At 49.0% G+C, this 17300-nt stretch overlaps 2 protein-coding genes across 3 annotated transcripts in view; one reads left to right on the forward strand and one right to left on the reverse strand.

Annotated features, from left to right (window-relative positions):
• Positions 1-16: 16 nt before the first annotated feature.
• On the reverse strand, positions 17-1660 carry smim15 (small integral membrane protein 15). Of its 2 annotated transcripts, XR_014742232.1 has the most exons (3): positions 1513-1660; positions 285-809; positions 17-138 (listed from the first exon to the last, which is right to left on the reverse strand). XR_014742232.1 is itself a non-coding variant. In XM_084690142.1 (2 exons), the coding sequence occupies exon 2, from the start codon at positions 777-779 to the stop codon at positions 555-557; it is 225 nt and encodes a 74-aa protein (XP_084546268.1). In that variant the 5' UTR covers positions 780-809; positions 1513-1660; the 3' UTR covers positions 17-554. The 2 variants fall into 2 exon arrangements, 1 of the variants encoding a protein (XP_084546268.1); XM_084690142.1 differs by having other exon boundaries at positions 17-809.
• A 1046-nt stretch (positions 1661-2706) lies between these two features.
• Positions 2707-17300, forward strand: part of LOC146232701 (zinc finger SWIM domain-containing protein 6-like) — a 34189-nt gene continuing 19595 nt past the window's right edge. The window contains exon 1 of the mRNA XM_084690136.1: positions 2707-3145. Within this exon, the coding sequence (XP_084546262.1) occupies positions 2719-3145 (427 nt within the window). The 5' untranslated portion in view covers positions 2707-2718. The remainder of the gene's footprint in view (positions 3146-17300) is intronic.

The following is a 17300-nucleotide window of genomic DNA, read 5'->3' on the forward strand; positions in this document are numbered from 1 at the left end:
TTTGTAAGGTGACACGTTTTCAAACAAAACTGTTTATTAAGCAGAGAGAAAAGAAATTGGAAATCATATGTGTGGTGAAAACCCCATGGTTTGCCCAGCCTTGGCATTACGTGGTTGGTGTTTTAAACTTCTCCAGATCTATAAAACATTTTTCATAAACAACTATTAATACAAATAAAAGCCTTTCATTAGTAACTTAAATTAAAGCAAAATCATTCAAACCGTGGTATGCTTATGTATTGAAATCAGAAGATTTGATATAAATGGAATGCAAGGTACTGCACCATCACAACAGCCAGACAGCAGATCCTTCTTGTGGATCAAGATGTTCACTGTCCTCTAGCTGGCAAGAGTCCTGCAGGTTTAGCCTCTGCCCAGGCTGGATGCTGGCCCTCCCAGTGCTGCAAGGCTCCAAGGTGGGGCCCACATCCTGCCTCCGATCCTTGGGTAGGACAGAGGCAGTGGGCCTGCGCTGGGGCTGGGGAGGGAGAGGAGAACACGGAGCGTGGTAGCTGCCATCTCTCGTCTTTCATCCCTCCCTCCCATCCATCGGCTCAGTCTTTCTTGGCCCGCTTGGCCTTAGCGATGTTTTCCTGCCGTTTCTGCTTCTTCTTCTGTTCACGGTCGCGCGCCTCAATCATCTTGGCCAGTTTCCACGACAGCAGGGCACTGGCGATGAAGAGTGGGGTCAGAGCCAAGATGACCGTGGTCAGGAAGCCGTACGGGTCTTTGGCCGCCCACTCCACCACATACTCTGCCCACGCTCGCACGTCAATCATCCTGATCACCAACAACAACTTAAAACAGATCTGGGGGAGAAAAATAGTAAGAAAGAAGTTATGAGCACAAACTAAGGTACTTCTAAATCTATGCAAAAAAATGATATTGAAATTGCAGTACAAAATGTACTATTTATACGAGCACCCTATTTATTTAGAGAAAATAAGTTTCATTAATAGAAAAATGTTATGTTATTTATCGGTCTGAAATACCCTAATTTGGGTGATACTTCCCTCACCAAAAAAGTACTCTAAACTTATAGGAAACTGCATCCTCTAACCATGATTTCCAAAACCAATTCGGTGGGAAGGCAGGCAGTCCGCATAGCTAGGCTATTTCGTCTATGCCATAGACTATGGTCGGATTTACATCCAGAATCGAATAGGTGGTAACTGTAGCTAGCTTTACGTCTCTAAGATTCCTAGTTAGATAGTTATTCACAGTAACGTCAAATAAAAAAATTTTTTATCGCGTCTTAGGTGCCTTTTTCCCAAGCTCTGGTAAATTTCGCCAATATAAAACTGTTAGGGACACACTCACTGTTAGACGCAACAATGATTTTTAGGACTGGCCCAACTTCTGTGTAACGAACAAGCTACAGCTAGCCAGCTAACGTAAACTGTCTTCTGGCAAAAGTCGGCTACAGATTACCAGATACAGCCAACGTTGTACATAGGCAAGAGTACTTGTTGTCTAATGACAGACCAGTATAATAAACTTGTACACACTCACCTAACAGAGACTTGTATTTTGGAAAAAGGCTGATCTGGTACTCCAGCAGCACTTGAGCACCAGGAAATGTTGTCGCAACTCGCCACTTGTAATGACGTATGTGCTATCGTGGGAAGATGGGAGTTGTAGTCCTGGCTGTATAGTAACGTTTAATCACTGAGATCATACGTGACATTCAATAATCAGAGATTAAACGTGATAAAATCACATACCTCAAGGCTTACAGGCACTATACATAATGTGTGTGTGTGTGGTTATGTTGAGAAATAAATCATTCAAATATGTAGGCTATTATGCACCAAATTATGAATTTTGTCGACGAGAAAGAATAGAAAAGATCATAACAAAGGACCTGCTGACTTTCTGAACTTCCTGTGGCGAAGTATTGAAACTAAATCAGGTTAGCTCACATCTGTTCCGTCCATAAGGCATGGATCACTTTCAGAGCAGTTCAAAGGCCACCGCTATGCACTCAGGGGATACGAGGGGAGGTCAGCCCGAAACACATGCAGAAGAGGCCAATGGTAGCCTATATAAATCATTTTATTTCAGATTAAAGATCTATTTTCTGCTTTCATTATTTTTTCCTCCCTTAATTTGATTGTGCGTTTGAGAAAGATCAGAATCTGGTTATTGGTTAATGGATAAAAACACAGCCTACGGTCTTCCTCCCACGCCCTTTCCCTCTATGACAGTTGAGCTTGGAGCCCCTTGGACTACAGGAAACACAACCCTCGTGATGTTGTTGAGAGGAGGAGAGCCTGCGGTTATTGAAGACTGTCTGAAAATACGTCTACATTTCAACTCTCTTGCCCCTTATGCCCCTGTGGGAAACTAGGAGACCGCCCATGGATTAGACCCCGCCCTCAAACTCAAACAGAACCAAACTTCAAAGACTTCGTTCGCTTAAGCCCGCCCTCTCGCTCCCGAATGGCTTCACAAAGGATTTGCCGACGTTCGGGAATTCCGCCTCCAGTTTCCTTTTTAGTGCCACTCGTGCGCTGGCATCAGTCCAAAGTCCCACCCATCTCGGTTAATTTGACAACACAAAGGACTTCACGGAACTTGGAGGCTCCTCCCACTATTCCAAATAAGGCTTGTCTCTCCATCTACGGTAAACAATCGGCTGGAGAGTGTCCTTTTCTCTTCCTTATCCCGTTTATATGATCGGAGAGGAACTGCGCTGCGAGTTAAAGCGGTGCGATCATGGCGGAGCGAGTCCAGCAGCCCCCGGCCAAGCGGCTCTGCTGCCGGCCAGGCTACAATCCGGCATGCAGGCAGGGGCAGAGGGCTGGAGGAGTTCTGTGCGGCGGTCCGGGGTCCGCTCCAGGTGGGTCGGGAAAGACTCATAACCCCGAATCGCTACTAGACATCGCGGCGCGTAGAGTCGCGGAGAAGTGGCCCTTCCAGAGGGTTGAGGAACGATTCGAAAGGATTCCAGAACCCGTCCAGCGAAGGATCGTGTACTGGTCGTTCCCGAGAAGCGAAAAGGAGATCTGCATGTATTCCTCTTTCAACGCGGGGGGAGAGGAGAGTGGGACTAGCGGGGACAACAATGACGAGACCCAGCTGCCTTTCCTACGGGGTGTCACTCTCCTGGAGGGTGGCTGGGTGGACAACGTATTGCAAGTCGGTGAGTAGGCTAGCTTGTGTCAGCAGCCATGCTACGGGGAATTTTGGTCATATTGAGAATAAGCAGATCCTGTCCACATCTTTTGCATTTCTGCAGGGACCAAGAGCAGCTTTGTTTGCTTGCGTGTGAAGCCTTCCTCCTTTTCAATCACTTTTGGGAATATCTAATTTCCAGGGAACGGTTAAATCGCCCCTAGCCACCCAAATTGACAGCTTGGCACTTTGTTCCTATTTTTTTTTTGTCTTTCCAGCTTTCTGTCCCCCACCAACGGGTAACGAGACAAAAGCCCCCTATATCTTTTCACCGCTGGCTAAATAGCAGATATTTAGAAAGGGTGGGAGGGACGGCGATTTAAAGACACAGTGCTCCTATTTGTGTGCCAAACACCTTTGTGAGATGTAATTCCTTTGCTCTGCTGCGTTCTCTGATATTTTTCTAAACTGGGACTAGATGAAATTGCCCAAGTGGCGGTAGGTTGGGCTGCCAACACACAATCATGTGCTGCATTCCGAATGGGAATATGTCGAAGAGAGAGAGAGGCTAGGCTTGTAGAAAACAACCCCCCTACTTCCCTCTGCCAGAGCCACAATATTTCACTGCATTCGTCAGTGCAATAGCCTCAGCTGTCACTCCTGCTCCCCGCCCTTGGAAACGGTTCAGGATTTTAATCCCATTACCCTCTCCAGTTCATCTGAATTCTAATGCAATCTGCAAACATGATTTTATGCATGATCTTTCTCCTCCCTCCCTTCCTCCCCTCTCTGCCTCTGAAGAATCTCTGTGTTGAGCTTCAGCTCTTGTTGGCTCGGAGAATGTGTTGTGGTGCACAATAGGAACCCCAGACCAGCTCCTATCTGGCCTGTTTACCAGATTCCTCGGCATTAGGCTTATTTGTTTCAACAAGGCAAAGATTTAAAGGGTCTGCCGAATATGAATGCTATCTCTGATTTTGTCCGGCAGTACCAATGAAGGACTTGTGTGTGTGTGTGTGTGTGTGTGTGTGAGCGAGCGAGCAAGAGAGAGAGAGATGGGGAGAGGAAGCGCAGAAAGGAGGTGTGTGTAAAGGAGAGAGAATGTGTGTGTGTGCGTGTTGTTTGTCACATCCTTGCATGTTCACAGACGGAGAGAACGACAGGCAAGCACACAGCGGGGGGAAAGCCTGTTGTGCTGATTGCAATTTTCGCCTCCGAATTTTTGCAGGGAAACCCGGCTGAGGAAAAGAGCGATAAATAAAAGATGCAATCTTCTCCAGGGGACAGGCACCCTCTAGGGGAGGGCTTAAAAGCAGGGCGACATGGGAGAGGGCTGTCAACCACGTCACCAGCCACATGTATTGGCCCATCAAACACACGAGGGTCTGACCTTAAATTGTGTTTGTGGGCCCCTGTGTGCGTCTGCGTCTGTGTGTGTGTGTGTGCGTGCAGGCACAGGAGCTCTCGCGGCGCGTGTGCATAACGTGTATGCTTGCGTGTGATGCGTGTGCATGAGCTGTCTGTGGGATGCCATTGTGTGTCGATGATGAAAGACAGTGGAGGACTAGCTGAGCCAGAGGTTATTGTGTATGGGGAGAAGCTAATACACTTGAATGGATCTGCTGCCGTACCTCTCCTCCCCCCCTCTCCCTGTCTCCCTCTCTCCCCAAGCAGCTATAAAAGTCTCCATATTTACTCCCCTAAGGCCAACTACCAGCCCCCCAGTCTCCCGTGATTATTTATCTTTTTCTGAAAGACATTAATCACACTCCCTTTTTTTCCCCCTCCATACATCAATGCTGGGACTAAGGGATTGAGCTAGCGGAGAGGGGGTGTTACTGTGTGAGAGAATGGGGGAGATGGGGTGATGGGTAGGAAAAGAGAACAGAGATAAGGAGAGGGGAATAGACAAGGATTGAAAGAGAGCGGGCTGGAAGAAGAAGAGGGGAAGAAATGGAGGCATGGATCCGTCGCTCTCCCAAGTGTTCAGCTCTTGGAATGCTGTGGCTCCAGATATTCAAACACAAGGAAAATATTGAGCAGATAACTACAGCACTAAGCTCTTTAAACAATGACTGAGAAGGCACACCATTACAGTTCCACATTCATTTTACAAATACACTGACCCATTAGTTAGGCTTTGCAGTAGTCTATGCTCTTGTGCCTTAAGTGCTGTGTTTTCCCAAATTGTATTCCTCGCCATATCAACACTGAATGCTTCATTAAATGGAGCTAAAATAGTTGTGAACACTGGACCCAGTATGTGCAGTTTCTATTACAACTCTGGATCTCATCAACCAGGGAGGGATGGCATTGGGACATGGATGAACACATCCCGAACATAACTCCCCTGTCACTGGCACTGCCTTCCTCACTTTTCATCTGGGTCAGGTATATGTCCCTCTCTCCTTTTCTGTCTCCGATATCAGCTCCTTACCCCTCTTTCTTTCTTTCTTTCTTTCTTCGACCCCTCACCCCCCCCCCCCACCTGCCCATGAGGCACAGTGCCTGGGGCTTACCCCTATCCCTGATCCTGTTACTATAACCCTGCATCCCCCAGGAGGGTCACACTGACGCCTGGCATATGTCACTCCCTCTGACGTGATTAGCTTTATCCTTGCCTGACTATAGCTAGCATCCATGCTAACCAATGTTAGCCGAGCCTTTAAATGAAGGGTTGTGGCTTTGTGCTTATATTGTTGTGGAGGGTGTGTGGGAGATGAGGGGGAGAGTGTAATGGGTCTGTGATACTCTGTGTCAGGGAGAATGTAGAATGCAGAACCGGAGGCCTATTCCGGTGGGTTTTCCATGGGCTTAGCTGATAGGCTAGCCCATATTTTGCCCTGCCCAAAATACCAGTGAATGTATGCGGGTGTTGCACCCGTTAGAGTGTGAATGTCATTTTCATTTGGTCCTCCTATTTTGGTGACGTGTGTGTGTGTGTTTTTGCGTGGCTGCTGAAGTCTCACAGCGAGACTCAAAGTCTTTAAGACCGGCTAGTGATGAGTGTGTAAGTGCCCGTGCCAGTTTGTATTTCATCCCACTTTACCTCTTTACGTCTCCTATAAATCACAGTTATATATTAGCATCCCTGAGCTGAATGTCGGGCCCTCTGTCACAACCACAGCAAGGGGCAAATCACCAAGAGGGAGGGAGTTAGGGAGAGGGAGAATGAGAGGGAGGGGGGGGATTGCCTCATTAGCAGGGGATAAAACGACCGAGTGACCTCTTCCGCTCATTCCAACAGGGGAAAGGTGTGTGTCTGTAGGTGCTCCAGCGAGATCAGAGAAGTTGCCTTTTGTGTGAGAGAACGTCTCGATGTGACTTTAGACCCAACGTGACGTAAGGGCATGTCTTTATGATAATGTTCACCATATGCACACACACACACACACACACACACGGTTTCCGTGCTTCCAAGCGTTAACAAAAGCCACCTTAAGAATTCACCGGGCCTTTCAGGGGCCTACTTTGACATTTCAAGCATTTTGTCCACAGAAGTGCAGAATGTAAGATCTGGAACTTAAATCTTGCATGAGCATGTTGTCTTTGAGGCTCTTGGTGACTGAGTTTGCTTTCAGTGGGTTGAACACATTTAGAGTCGGCCACTTTCTGTTTCTCTGTTTTAGTTTAGGTCTCATGTTAGCTGAGCTTCTTCATTCCTATATCTGAACCCGGTGTCTTTTAAAGCAAAAATGTCTTCCACATTTCAGTCGGTTTCTTCCAGCTAGTAAAAGATCTCAGCCATCTTTATGAGAACATTCTTTGTACTAATGTCTGATACAACCAGTCCATTTGATGATAGTTCAGACCTTTCTGTCCTTGTGCTGTAGGGAAAAAGTAGCGTTTGTTATTTTTGCCTTGGCCCAGTAACCTGGTTAAGTGGTTAGCTGATAGAATAGAGACTCGAGACGAGTCCTTGTGGAGCTGGACAAGCACAGGCACGGACTCTGAGCGGAGATCTGAGATGGTCCCCTGGTGGCCCGGGTCAAGCTGAGGAGAAGGAGGGAGGCTGATCCTGGATTGCTATCGCAGAGCAACCTCTCCTATCAGGAGCTGGAGTCCTGCACCACGTGACTGACCCTGGGATCTCATCGTCATGGAAACATGGCTGAGCCCGAGCTAGTGTAAACAGCTGACTTTCCAACAGGGAGAAGAGCGGGCACCTTATCCAAGCGCAGAGAATGTGTTTAGGGATAATGTGAGTGTGTGTGTGTGTGTGTGTTCAAAGCCTATGCCATCCACTCTTTAGACAGTTGAGTGGATGTAAGATAGGATGGTATTCAGCTGCTTTGTAATGGAAACACATTATCTTTGTGTGTGTGTGTGTGTGTGTGTGTGTGTGTGTGTGTGTGTGTGGGTGTGCGCAAGTGTTTTGCTCTGTGTTTGTCCCAGTCCCTTACTTAGAGACAATGGGCTTCACAGTGTGGGCTTCGCATTCATTGTGGCTCTCCTCCTAGATTCTTTCTTTCCTTTTCCACTCCTCTCCACACACTCCTACCCAGAGAACGGGGGAGGGAAGGATGGAGGACTGGGGGTGGGGCGTGGGGCACAGGCCATCACACTAAATCCACCCATGACAAGGCTCCATGAAAAGTATTCCTTTTTTTTCCTGTTTCATATCATGACTTTTACTAGCAGCGTCCTCATTCTTCGATTTGGCCATAACAACACCAGGGAATGCCACACTCTGCTCTCCCTCTCCTCCCCTCTTTCTCTTTAATGAATTTCTCTTTGCGCCAATGAGCTGCTGAAATAAGCACTATGGAGCCTAGGCCACTGCTGACTGTGGGAGGAAGGGGATCCAAGTGTGTGTGTGTGTGCGTGTGTGTGTTTGCTCGGATGTGCGTGTGTGTGCTTGTGTGTGACACACATGCTTTCGTTATTACCTCAGCACAGTGCCTCACTGTGTTCCATGGTCAACAGCTGTCTCTTCCTTCACACACACAGAAGCTTCAGAGTTTTGAAAAAACCCCAAAGGCTTTGGGTGTGTGTGTGGGTGTGTGGGTGTGTGGACTGTTGAAGGGTACCTGCTCAGTGCTCACGGTTGCTTGTGACTGAGAGCAAACTTCCCTATCATCCCACATCAAACAGGGTCACACAGGGAGGCACGTTCTTACTCTCAACTCATCCACGACCGGTCTGGTCCACAGTTCATAGTCATTCAATTGTTTCTGTGTGCGTGTGTGTACAGTTGAGGCATGCTAATAACAAGAGGGTGGATGGCATTCCTGTCAATCAGTGTGAACATATTTAGTTTCCACTGAATACATGCACATCTACAGGTACACAAACACTCTTGTCTGACAGCCATGGGGATTGGTGCTTTAGAATAACAAAAACAATACAACACAATACATAGACTAGATGTGTTATTTATTACTGAAGCCCCCTACCTCAAAGGTGGTCTAAGTCTAACTTGGTAATTTAGCACCCCATGGATTTCCCATGGGCCGAAGGTTATACACATACAGTATAAATACTGTCTTCGGCCTGGTCATTGCTATGAACCGACAACTGAATCACATCCACCCTTCAGTTGTCCAATGAGCCAGCAAGCCATTGGTTCACCTGTGTGTGTATCTGGGAGAAAGACAGAGAGACGTTTTGGCGTCAGAACCCTGTCGTTTCAGCGATGAGTGAAGGTATGATGAATACCCGTCGTTTTCCAGATGCCCAGGTACGCAGGTAGTCATGCAATCCGATCTAATCTATAAGAGCATCCGATCCGCGGCTGAGAGAAAACACAGCGTTGGAACAAATGGCCCATCCTCTTCTTGATAGGGGAGGGCTAGGGTGTGTTGGTATGCCGAGGTCCCTGAGTATGTGGGGTGCCTGTGGGCCTGCCTACAGAGAGAATGCCATGGCTGTGCACTGGCATGTGAGACATGCACTCACCTTAGTGTGGAGAGGCAGGCGAGTGGAGCTTGGATGACTCTCCAGGCATGAGAGACAGGGGAGAGGAGGGGGAGGAGGGGGAGGACGACAAGAAGGAGAGGAGTAGAGCTTTTAGCATGCAACGGAATTTAGTTTGGCCCTCTGAAGGGTTCTTCACAGAAGAGCTTCTTTATCCTAGCTGCTCTCCTCTTTGCACTCTCTTTCTCTTCCACCCTCCCCCCCCCCCTCTCCCCAACTGCCTCCCTATCTCTCTTTTTCTGCTCTCACGCTCTCTCTCTCTCGCTTTCTTGTCCTTTCTCAATGTTCCCCCTTCCCTCCCAAGCAGAGCAATAGAAACCCATATCTTATTTACTCTCGCCTATCTGGATACAGCATGTTTCCCTGCTACTTCCTGTGTCTGCAGCCGTCCCACAGGAAGTCCCTGTGAGCGAGACCTGATGCTCCACACCACTGCTCTGTTTCCACTTTTAGAACTGAGCTCTCTCCCAGTGTGCTCCAGATAGATGTACGACCAATAGAACAGATTGAACAGAACAAAATGAACAAAAGTGAACTGGACTTACAGGGACCTGCTCGGTATTCGTGATCTAGCTTGTTGTAGTTAAACAGACAGAATGTTTGATCCTCTAGTGTGTTTCCCAATTTTGACTCAAGTAACAATGAGCGTAATAATTCAGTTAGCAACTACTAAAGTTAGCTGACTATACACCCCGTTAGTCATGTGAGAACAGTCGCTTGCTAACATTAACTGCTGAAAGCCAGACATAGCTCGGTAGCTAACGCTATTTTCATGTGAAATCCATGTATGCAGTAGCTCGTTTCTGAGTCTTGCTGCTGTGTATTCAACTAATGCTAGTTGCAGTGCCTGTGGGAATGCTAGCCTATATATTCATTTGTCGTATTTATACATTTATATTACTTGTCGCAAACGGTCAACACTGCACATCCTCGGTGCCTGAGCCATGCACCTGCCCCACCTCAGCATCATACAGTGCCCGGGTGGCGAGATAATGGAGCCACACACACAGATTCCCTACCCAAACTTGAGTACCCACTGGAATTTACACGCATCAAGCCAAACTAATATAAAAAAAAAAGTACTTTTCCAGCGTGCTGGCGCGCCAGTTGGCAGGGAACGAAAGTGCAGTGCCTGTTGTGATTGCTTAGTGCAGCTCAAAACACACGTTTGTATATTCAATTTATTTACAAACTGCTCATCCAAACAACTTTACACACGACACTGCACGTCCTTGGGTCCTAAGTGATACACAGGCCGATTTCTACTTCAGACAACATCCAGTTCTCAAGATAATCAAGGTACATACAGAGATTGCTGGAATTACAGTTAGATGTGCACCACTAGAATGTAGGCCAGTTTAGTGATCGACCGTAAATATCAGGCTGCTAACATAAGGACATGGTGCTACAGAAACCTGGGTGTTAAAATGGTTGGGTCTGTTCTAGAGAATTGGTTTCTATAGTGTAGTGATGTTCCCGCCTCATTCTGATGTCCCTCCCTTTTCTACCCCCCTTCCCCAGGTGGCAAGGTTCACTTATGCACACACGCACACACACACCATCCTCCCAGCGACAGCCAGTGGCCCAGGGAGACATGGGTAATAGCATACTCTCTCTGATGTACAGTCCGACTCTATTGGAGTGGATGGCCGACACACGCCTAAAATAACAAAAGAAGAAGAGGAAAGGGAGAGAAGGGAAGGAGGCGGAGTGAGGGAGTGGACGGATCGATAGAGCAGGGACACATCTTCTAATAAAGATTCATTCCTTTTTTCCTCCCTCCATCCTAGCTGGCAGAGAGGGGGAGGAGAGAATGTGATTAGTGGACTGGTTTTCCTAGGTTGCCCCTGATCTGCCGTGTGCTTTCTATGCTTGTGTATCTGCGTACTAGCATCTACACGTGTGTGTATATATATATGTTTATATTTATGAGTATAATTCTATTTTATTAGCATTCTATAATATATATACAGTAAACACAGGATTCACACTTTATACCATATGCATAATAAATGTATATCCAGTGTGTGTGTGTGTGTGTCTATGTCTGTGTGTGTCTCCTCCAGTGAGTAGAAGATAAAAGCAGTCTCCATTGTCCTGCAGGTGGGCAGCAGCTGTGTGTCTCGCTCTGTTTCTGTCAGCTAATATTTAGTTAATCTCTGGTCTGGGACCTGTGGGACTGGCTATGGCTCCTGGTGCTCCATCCATCTCCCCCTGATCTATATTCCACACCTTCTGCCCTCGCCATCAGCCCACTGCGAGGGGACGAGAGGGGGATGGAGAAAGGAGGAGCCCTTGCACCGATGGAAGGAGGGAGGAGGGGATGAGGAGATGAAGACAGGAAGGAATGAAAAAGAGAGAAGACTCAGATCTTGGGAGGAGAGGAGGAGGAGAGGGAGGAGAGGAGGAGGAGAGGGTATAAACCCACACATAGGGGTTGAAATTGGGGGCTGGAGAGGGAGGATAGGAGAAGGGTCTACCCGTTTATCCACACAGTAAGAGGTGGAAGAGGAGGGTGGTGACGGATTGAAGAAACAGGTAGAGGATGACAGAGTGATAGACTGAGGGTTGAAGGAGAGCTAGCGAAGGAGGAGTCAAACCGAAAATAGAATCATTAGGGGAGGCAAAGGAACCAAGAGATTGTACCAAAGAACATGAGGAATTCCGAGTGTTAGTAGGGGAGAAAAGGCAGGAACGATGGAGAAGAAAAGGGAGAGGTGTCAAGGTGTGAGATGCATGCGTGCAGTTGAAATCCCTCATTGATATGCAGCGTGTCGTTACAAGAACGTCCACCTGTGGCGGGCAGAATTGCTGAGTCACACACTGAGCCAGAGACAGATGCTTTTATCCCAGTCAACTGGCTGATTTGAATGGAATCTAATAGCCTGTAAAGTGCTTCTCGACCAGAGGATGCTTGGCCCATGGCAGCCCCCGACCCTCACTCTCCCACTCCAAATCTCATTTTGCCACTTTTATCGAAACAAGGCACGTAGGAGGCACTTTCAACACTTTCTCCTCTTTCCGCTCCTCCCTCTCCCCCCCTTGCCCCTTCCCCTCTTCCTTACTTGGAGTTCTGCACTGCTCTACGTGTCCAATGTTCACATGTGTGTGTGTGCGCCCGTGCGCTTGCGTGCGAGGGACACCTGTTTGGAAGCTCACTGCGTTTGGAGGGTCATGGCTGCAGGTCGTTTGTAATGAATAGCATGACTGTTGCACAGTCAAGGGGGCAGGCGAAGAATAATACTGCCGTGATGGATCGTTGAGGAGAGGAGAAGGACGAGGGATGGAGACAGGAAAGAGGGATGAAGAGGGAAACTGAGAGCGAAAGGGAAGAGCTGTCGCGGACGCAGCGAGCCTTAACCACCCTCTGTCTGGCTGCACTCCTCGCTGCTCTCTTTCTTACACAGGAATCTAATGGCTTTTCCACTGTCTAGCTTCCAAACCTCCATTACCACCATCTCTCCTCCCCGGGTCCTCTCTTCCCCCCCCCCCCCCCCTTTCTCTCTCCTCCCTCTTTCTCTCCACTTTCGCTCTTCTTCCACTGTCTCACTTGGGATCCATCCCCCCCCCCATTTTACCCCTCCCTCTCCTCTAAGCTTCTAGTCCCTCCCTCTTTCCCTCCAGCTGTTGGCGAGGGAAACAGCTGACTAACTCTGGAGGTTGAGGCCCCTGGCCCTGCTACAACCTCTTCCAGTATCCACCCCCCTCCTTACCCTCCCTTTTCTGGCCCCCAAGCCTCTGAATACTTGCTCCTTGCCTTCCCCCATCTCCCCATCCAAGCCCCAGTCCCATCCTTAGCACAAACCCTGCTTTTCCAGCCCCTCCAGTGAAAGCTTGTCTCTGGCCCTCAACCATAGCTTCCCCCCTCCAACCCAGAGCCCCTGTGAAGAACCCTCGTCTGGCCCTGCCGTTTCCCCTCCCCCGGATCTCGGGGGCTGGCTGTAGCCTCTGTTCAGGCTCCTGGTACCGTGGCCTCCTCTAGCCTGGCTTCTAGCCCTGGTCCAGAGCCTTGGCTCCATCCCAGGCTCTCTCTTTACCGCTGGCGTAGTTCTCACCAGTACTGGTCTGGGCTGCTTGTTACTGCACAGAACATTGGTTCTGCAGCCAGCTGAGCCCATAAACAGGCTGGTTTGGGCGGTAGATAAAGAGCTGGTTACCCTCTCTACTCCCTGGCTGGCACTCGCATAGGCGGCCATTCTCGCATGCAGATACATGGGACAGTCAACACACGCTCGGCTCGCTGTGTGCGCTGTGCCAGTGTGGGCGCGAGACAGGCGACGCGACGTGATTGGACAGACCGTCACGTCCCTCTGCGGGCCAGGGGCCGGAGTTTGATCGCCGAGTTTGAGGTTGTTTTTCTCTCTCCTTTTCTCTCCATCTCTCTCTCTCTCTCTCTCTCTCTCTCTCTCTCTCTAATATCTCTCTCTAATATCTCTCTCTAATATCTCTCTCTAATATCTCTCTCTAATATCTCTCTCTGATAGCCATTGTAGTGAGTCCAGCACAGTAGTAGCCTCGACCACTGACAATGGTGAGTTGAAAGAATCCCACAGCACAGCGTGACACACACATGCGCACACACAGGAAGATGGGCCAGATCAGACCTTTCGACATCCATGAGGATCAGAACTTTTCAAATTCACCACAGGCCGGGGCTGCCGCAGCAGTGCTCCAAAACACCTTGCTAATTTGCTCAGCTAACACCACTGGGCCCATCCGACCGACTGACTCCCGACCCTGGGGGGGGGGAGGGGGTCGTATTTGGAGAAAAAGAGATGGCGTTTCTTTTTGGAGTCACGCTTGTCTTTTGAGTTGTTCAAAACAGAGCGCTGACAGTCAGAGATGATGAAAGAGAATCCAACTTGTCGTCGACTTCAAAAGACTTCTCCCCTCCGTTTATGAGCAACAACCTCGTGCCCGATATGGATTCTTCCACATACCCTTCTGGAGGAGAAGAGAAGAAACGGAAACAGGAGTTGATGATGATAAATAAGAAAGCAACCAAACAGCCTAAAGATGGGAGGGGGGGGGAGAAGGGAGGAAAGAGGGTGGACAACTGAGATAGGATTTGGAGGAGGAGCTGGGGTACTCTACTCTTGTTAAGTAGTGTAACTGAATTTGACTGCTTTTCAAAGGCGTTTTGATCTAAACATAGCTGGAAACATAGATCACACGGATATCTGTTTAGGGGGTAATAAGATGTTCTGGCTGAATGTTGAAGCCGAACAGAAACATTTGAACTTTTTATGCTTGAGGGAGCCAGGTGAAGTTTTAGTTTGTTTATGTGTGTGTGTGTGTGTGACGTAGTCTTGGCTTAGTCATTTGTATATCTAGAACTAAATCGGTGTGTTTGTTGTGTGTGTTGGTGCTTGTGTGTGTGTGTGTGTACTGGCCTACAGCAGTAATTAGCTGTATAATGAATGTGATGAGCTCAGCTGTAGTAAGCTACTTGGTTCTGCTCTCTCAACCTTCTACTCTCCCCCCCTCTCTCTCTCTCTCTCTCTCTCTCTCTCTCTCTCTCTCTCTCTCTCTCTCTCTCTCTCTCTCTCTTTCTGCACTCTCACTCCCTCCCCCCCACCCCTCCTCTCCCTGGCTGTCCAGGATGGTACCCCTGACTGCCTTTGACCTAATTTGGGCAAATCTCATTGACCTAATTTGTGGATGGATGCAGTCTTGCCTTCCGAAGGGGGTCTTCGCGCAACCCTCCAGTCCCCCATTATGGTTACCATGACACTGAGGTGTACCTATGTTCCTCTTCCCCCTCTCCTCTTCCTTAGCTCAGCACAGACACACACACACACCTTTACCACTTATTCACTGTGGAATCAAATGGAGATGATGACACTTAATTGAAATTGAGTCTTTATGGTAAGGATCTTGTTGCATAAACATGTACTGCTTTGAGTGAAGCAGAGCATTTGTTTGATTAGAAAGAGGTTACACGTCTTCTAATATTTGCTCCAGTCCAAACCATAAACGATCATAACCTAGGATCCCTTTATCATCCAGTGCACCAATAGATCAGGCCGGCTACACATTAACCAGTGATACAGGTCTGGGATCACGAAGCTAACATGCTAACAAGCTAAACTCTTAGAATCGGAGACACAAACCTTGGAATGGACCAGGTCTCTAACCTGTCTCTGTGGCTACTCGGTCTCTAGCCAGTAGCAGCAACGTTTCTCTCAAGTTAGCAGTGGATCATGACATCCTTTCACCAGCCATTTTTGCGAAATAGGATTCCTCTTCTAAAATGTCAGAAATAGTCTCTCCAGTGGGAACTCAAAAGGACTTGGAGAAGCATCCGGACCTGGTCAGAAAGCACTCTTTTCTTGTGGCTTATCCAACCATGTCCCATTGAAGGCAAGCAGCGGGCCTCTTCTCAGTTTGCTGACACCGGTCTCTGCTATGGGATGTGATTAGAGATGCTTCACTGTGCCAGAAGTGCATCAAGCTACCACTCTGTATAGCTGAGCCTTAAGAGAATGGTCTTAACATCAGTGTCAATATTTACAGGAATTGCCTGTAGGCAGGAGAATCGACTAACCACTACAGAAAGTGTTCCAGCCTCCCTCCCACTCACATGCATCCTCTCTCTGTCTCTCTTTCTGTCTCTCTCTTTCTCTATCTCTCTCTCCCCCCCCTCTCTCTCATCATCCCTTTCATCCATCTAAACCCTGTCCCTGCCCCTCTTCAGGATCCTGTCGATTAGATATGCCGGGCAGTCATGATGTTTGTCTTTGCTTTTTCTTCGCGCGTGTGTGTGTGTGAGTGAGTGAATGAAGCTTTGACACGGGGGGCTCAGCGTCGGTTCAGGCAATGCTGGATGACGCGTGTCAAGTGATATTAAACGTGAGCTCACCATACTCTTCTCTCTCCCCTCTCTCCTATCCCCCCCCCCCTCGCAGCCCAACGTCTGCTGTGGTTAGTGTGAGGAATGACACTTGTCATCTCTGTTTTGGGGGGAAAAACCGCTGTGGCGGATGTGTTAGCCGTGGGTCAGTGCTTGGCAGGGTGGACAGGTTGGCCTACATAGGCCGAGAGCTTGGATTGTTCTGGAAGGTCAGTGTGTGTGTGCCATGCAGCAGATGCAATAAGGCAGGCAGTTTTCAGAGGCCGTGGGTGTGCCAGGGCCAGCCCCTTGTCTAAGAGTAATTAAATGGCAGAGAGACCCCCAGGTGGCTGGTAAGGAGGGCTGTTGATGATGAAGCTAGTTTAGGGGCTAATTTACTATTGAATTCAGTAGGTGGGTTATCTCTGCTGCTGAAGCACTGGTGCGTGCAGCCTACTTTGTCCTCTGGAAGAGATGATCTTCTAAAGCAGGCTAAAGACTCTCTGGGTGTGAGGGGAACTGGACCCCAGGGCGTGGGTGAGAGATGTGTGAATATTTTAGGAGAGGGTGATAAAGGGAAAAAGCTGCGTCGTTCACCCCCACTGGCAAAATCCTGTGAATTAACTAGTCGGGAGGATGGGGGATAGGTTCCGTTCCAATTTCCTGGCTTTCTCCATCTCTCCCTGTCTCTCTCTCTGTCTCTCTTTCTATCTCCATCTCTCTCTCTCTTTGTCTCACATCAAGTGTCCCGCACGGGTTGGGGGGGGGGGGGCGGGGGCTATGGTCGACGCCGTGGTGAAACAGCCCCCCCCGGGGGGTGACTCCAGGAAGCGAGGGGTTAAGTCCTCGGGAGGGCCGCGTTACGCAAACGGCGGCTGGCCGAGGCTGAAAGGGGAAGTGCTGAGCTCAGAGGAACTCTGGCTCAACGCCAAGCCTCCCCGCCTCTCTCTCCCCCCCCCCCCACCCCCCTTCCGCCTCCCCCACACTACAGCTGAGCTCTCTCCATGCTTCCTACCGGCAGGCTGGCGTGGTGTTTGTGTGTGCATGTGTGTGCATGTGTGTGTGTGTGTGTGTGTGTGAGCGGAGGCGCTGGAATGCAGCTTCCCCCCCTTTAGTCGGCGGTGTGTGTGGACCCGCACAAGTGTGTGTGTGTGTGTGTGTCTGGAATGGTGCCTCTCCTTGTCTGGTGGGTGACGTCAGTACACACTGCAGGTCAGCTTAGGGCCATGCAGCGCTGTGTGTGTGTGTGTCTGTGTGTGTCAGGGGAAGGGTAGGAGGAGAGTAACAGTCATTGGAGAGAGCAGGGGAGAGAAGCGGAGGGGTTGTGTTTGTGGTAGGTTGACCGAGGGGGTCAGCAAAGCTAGCATGTTTGTACGCCTGCTTGCATCATGAGTGTAAGTCTGGGGATGGGGTGTTTGTGTGCGTGTGTTGGTAC

This window comes from Hypomesus nipponensis, chromosome 24 (assembly GCF_054491055.1).
Source record: "Hypomesus nipponensis isolate SF chromosome 24, ASM5449105v1, whole genome shotgun sequence".
Taxonomy (NCBI): Eukaryota; Metazoa; Chordata; class Actinopteri; order Osmeriformes; family Osmeridae; genus Hypomesus; species Hypomesus nipponensis.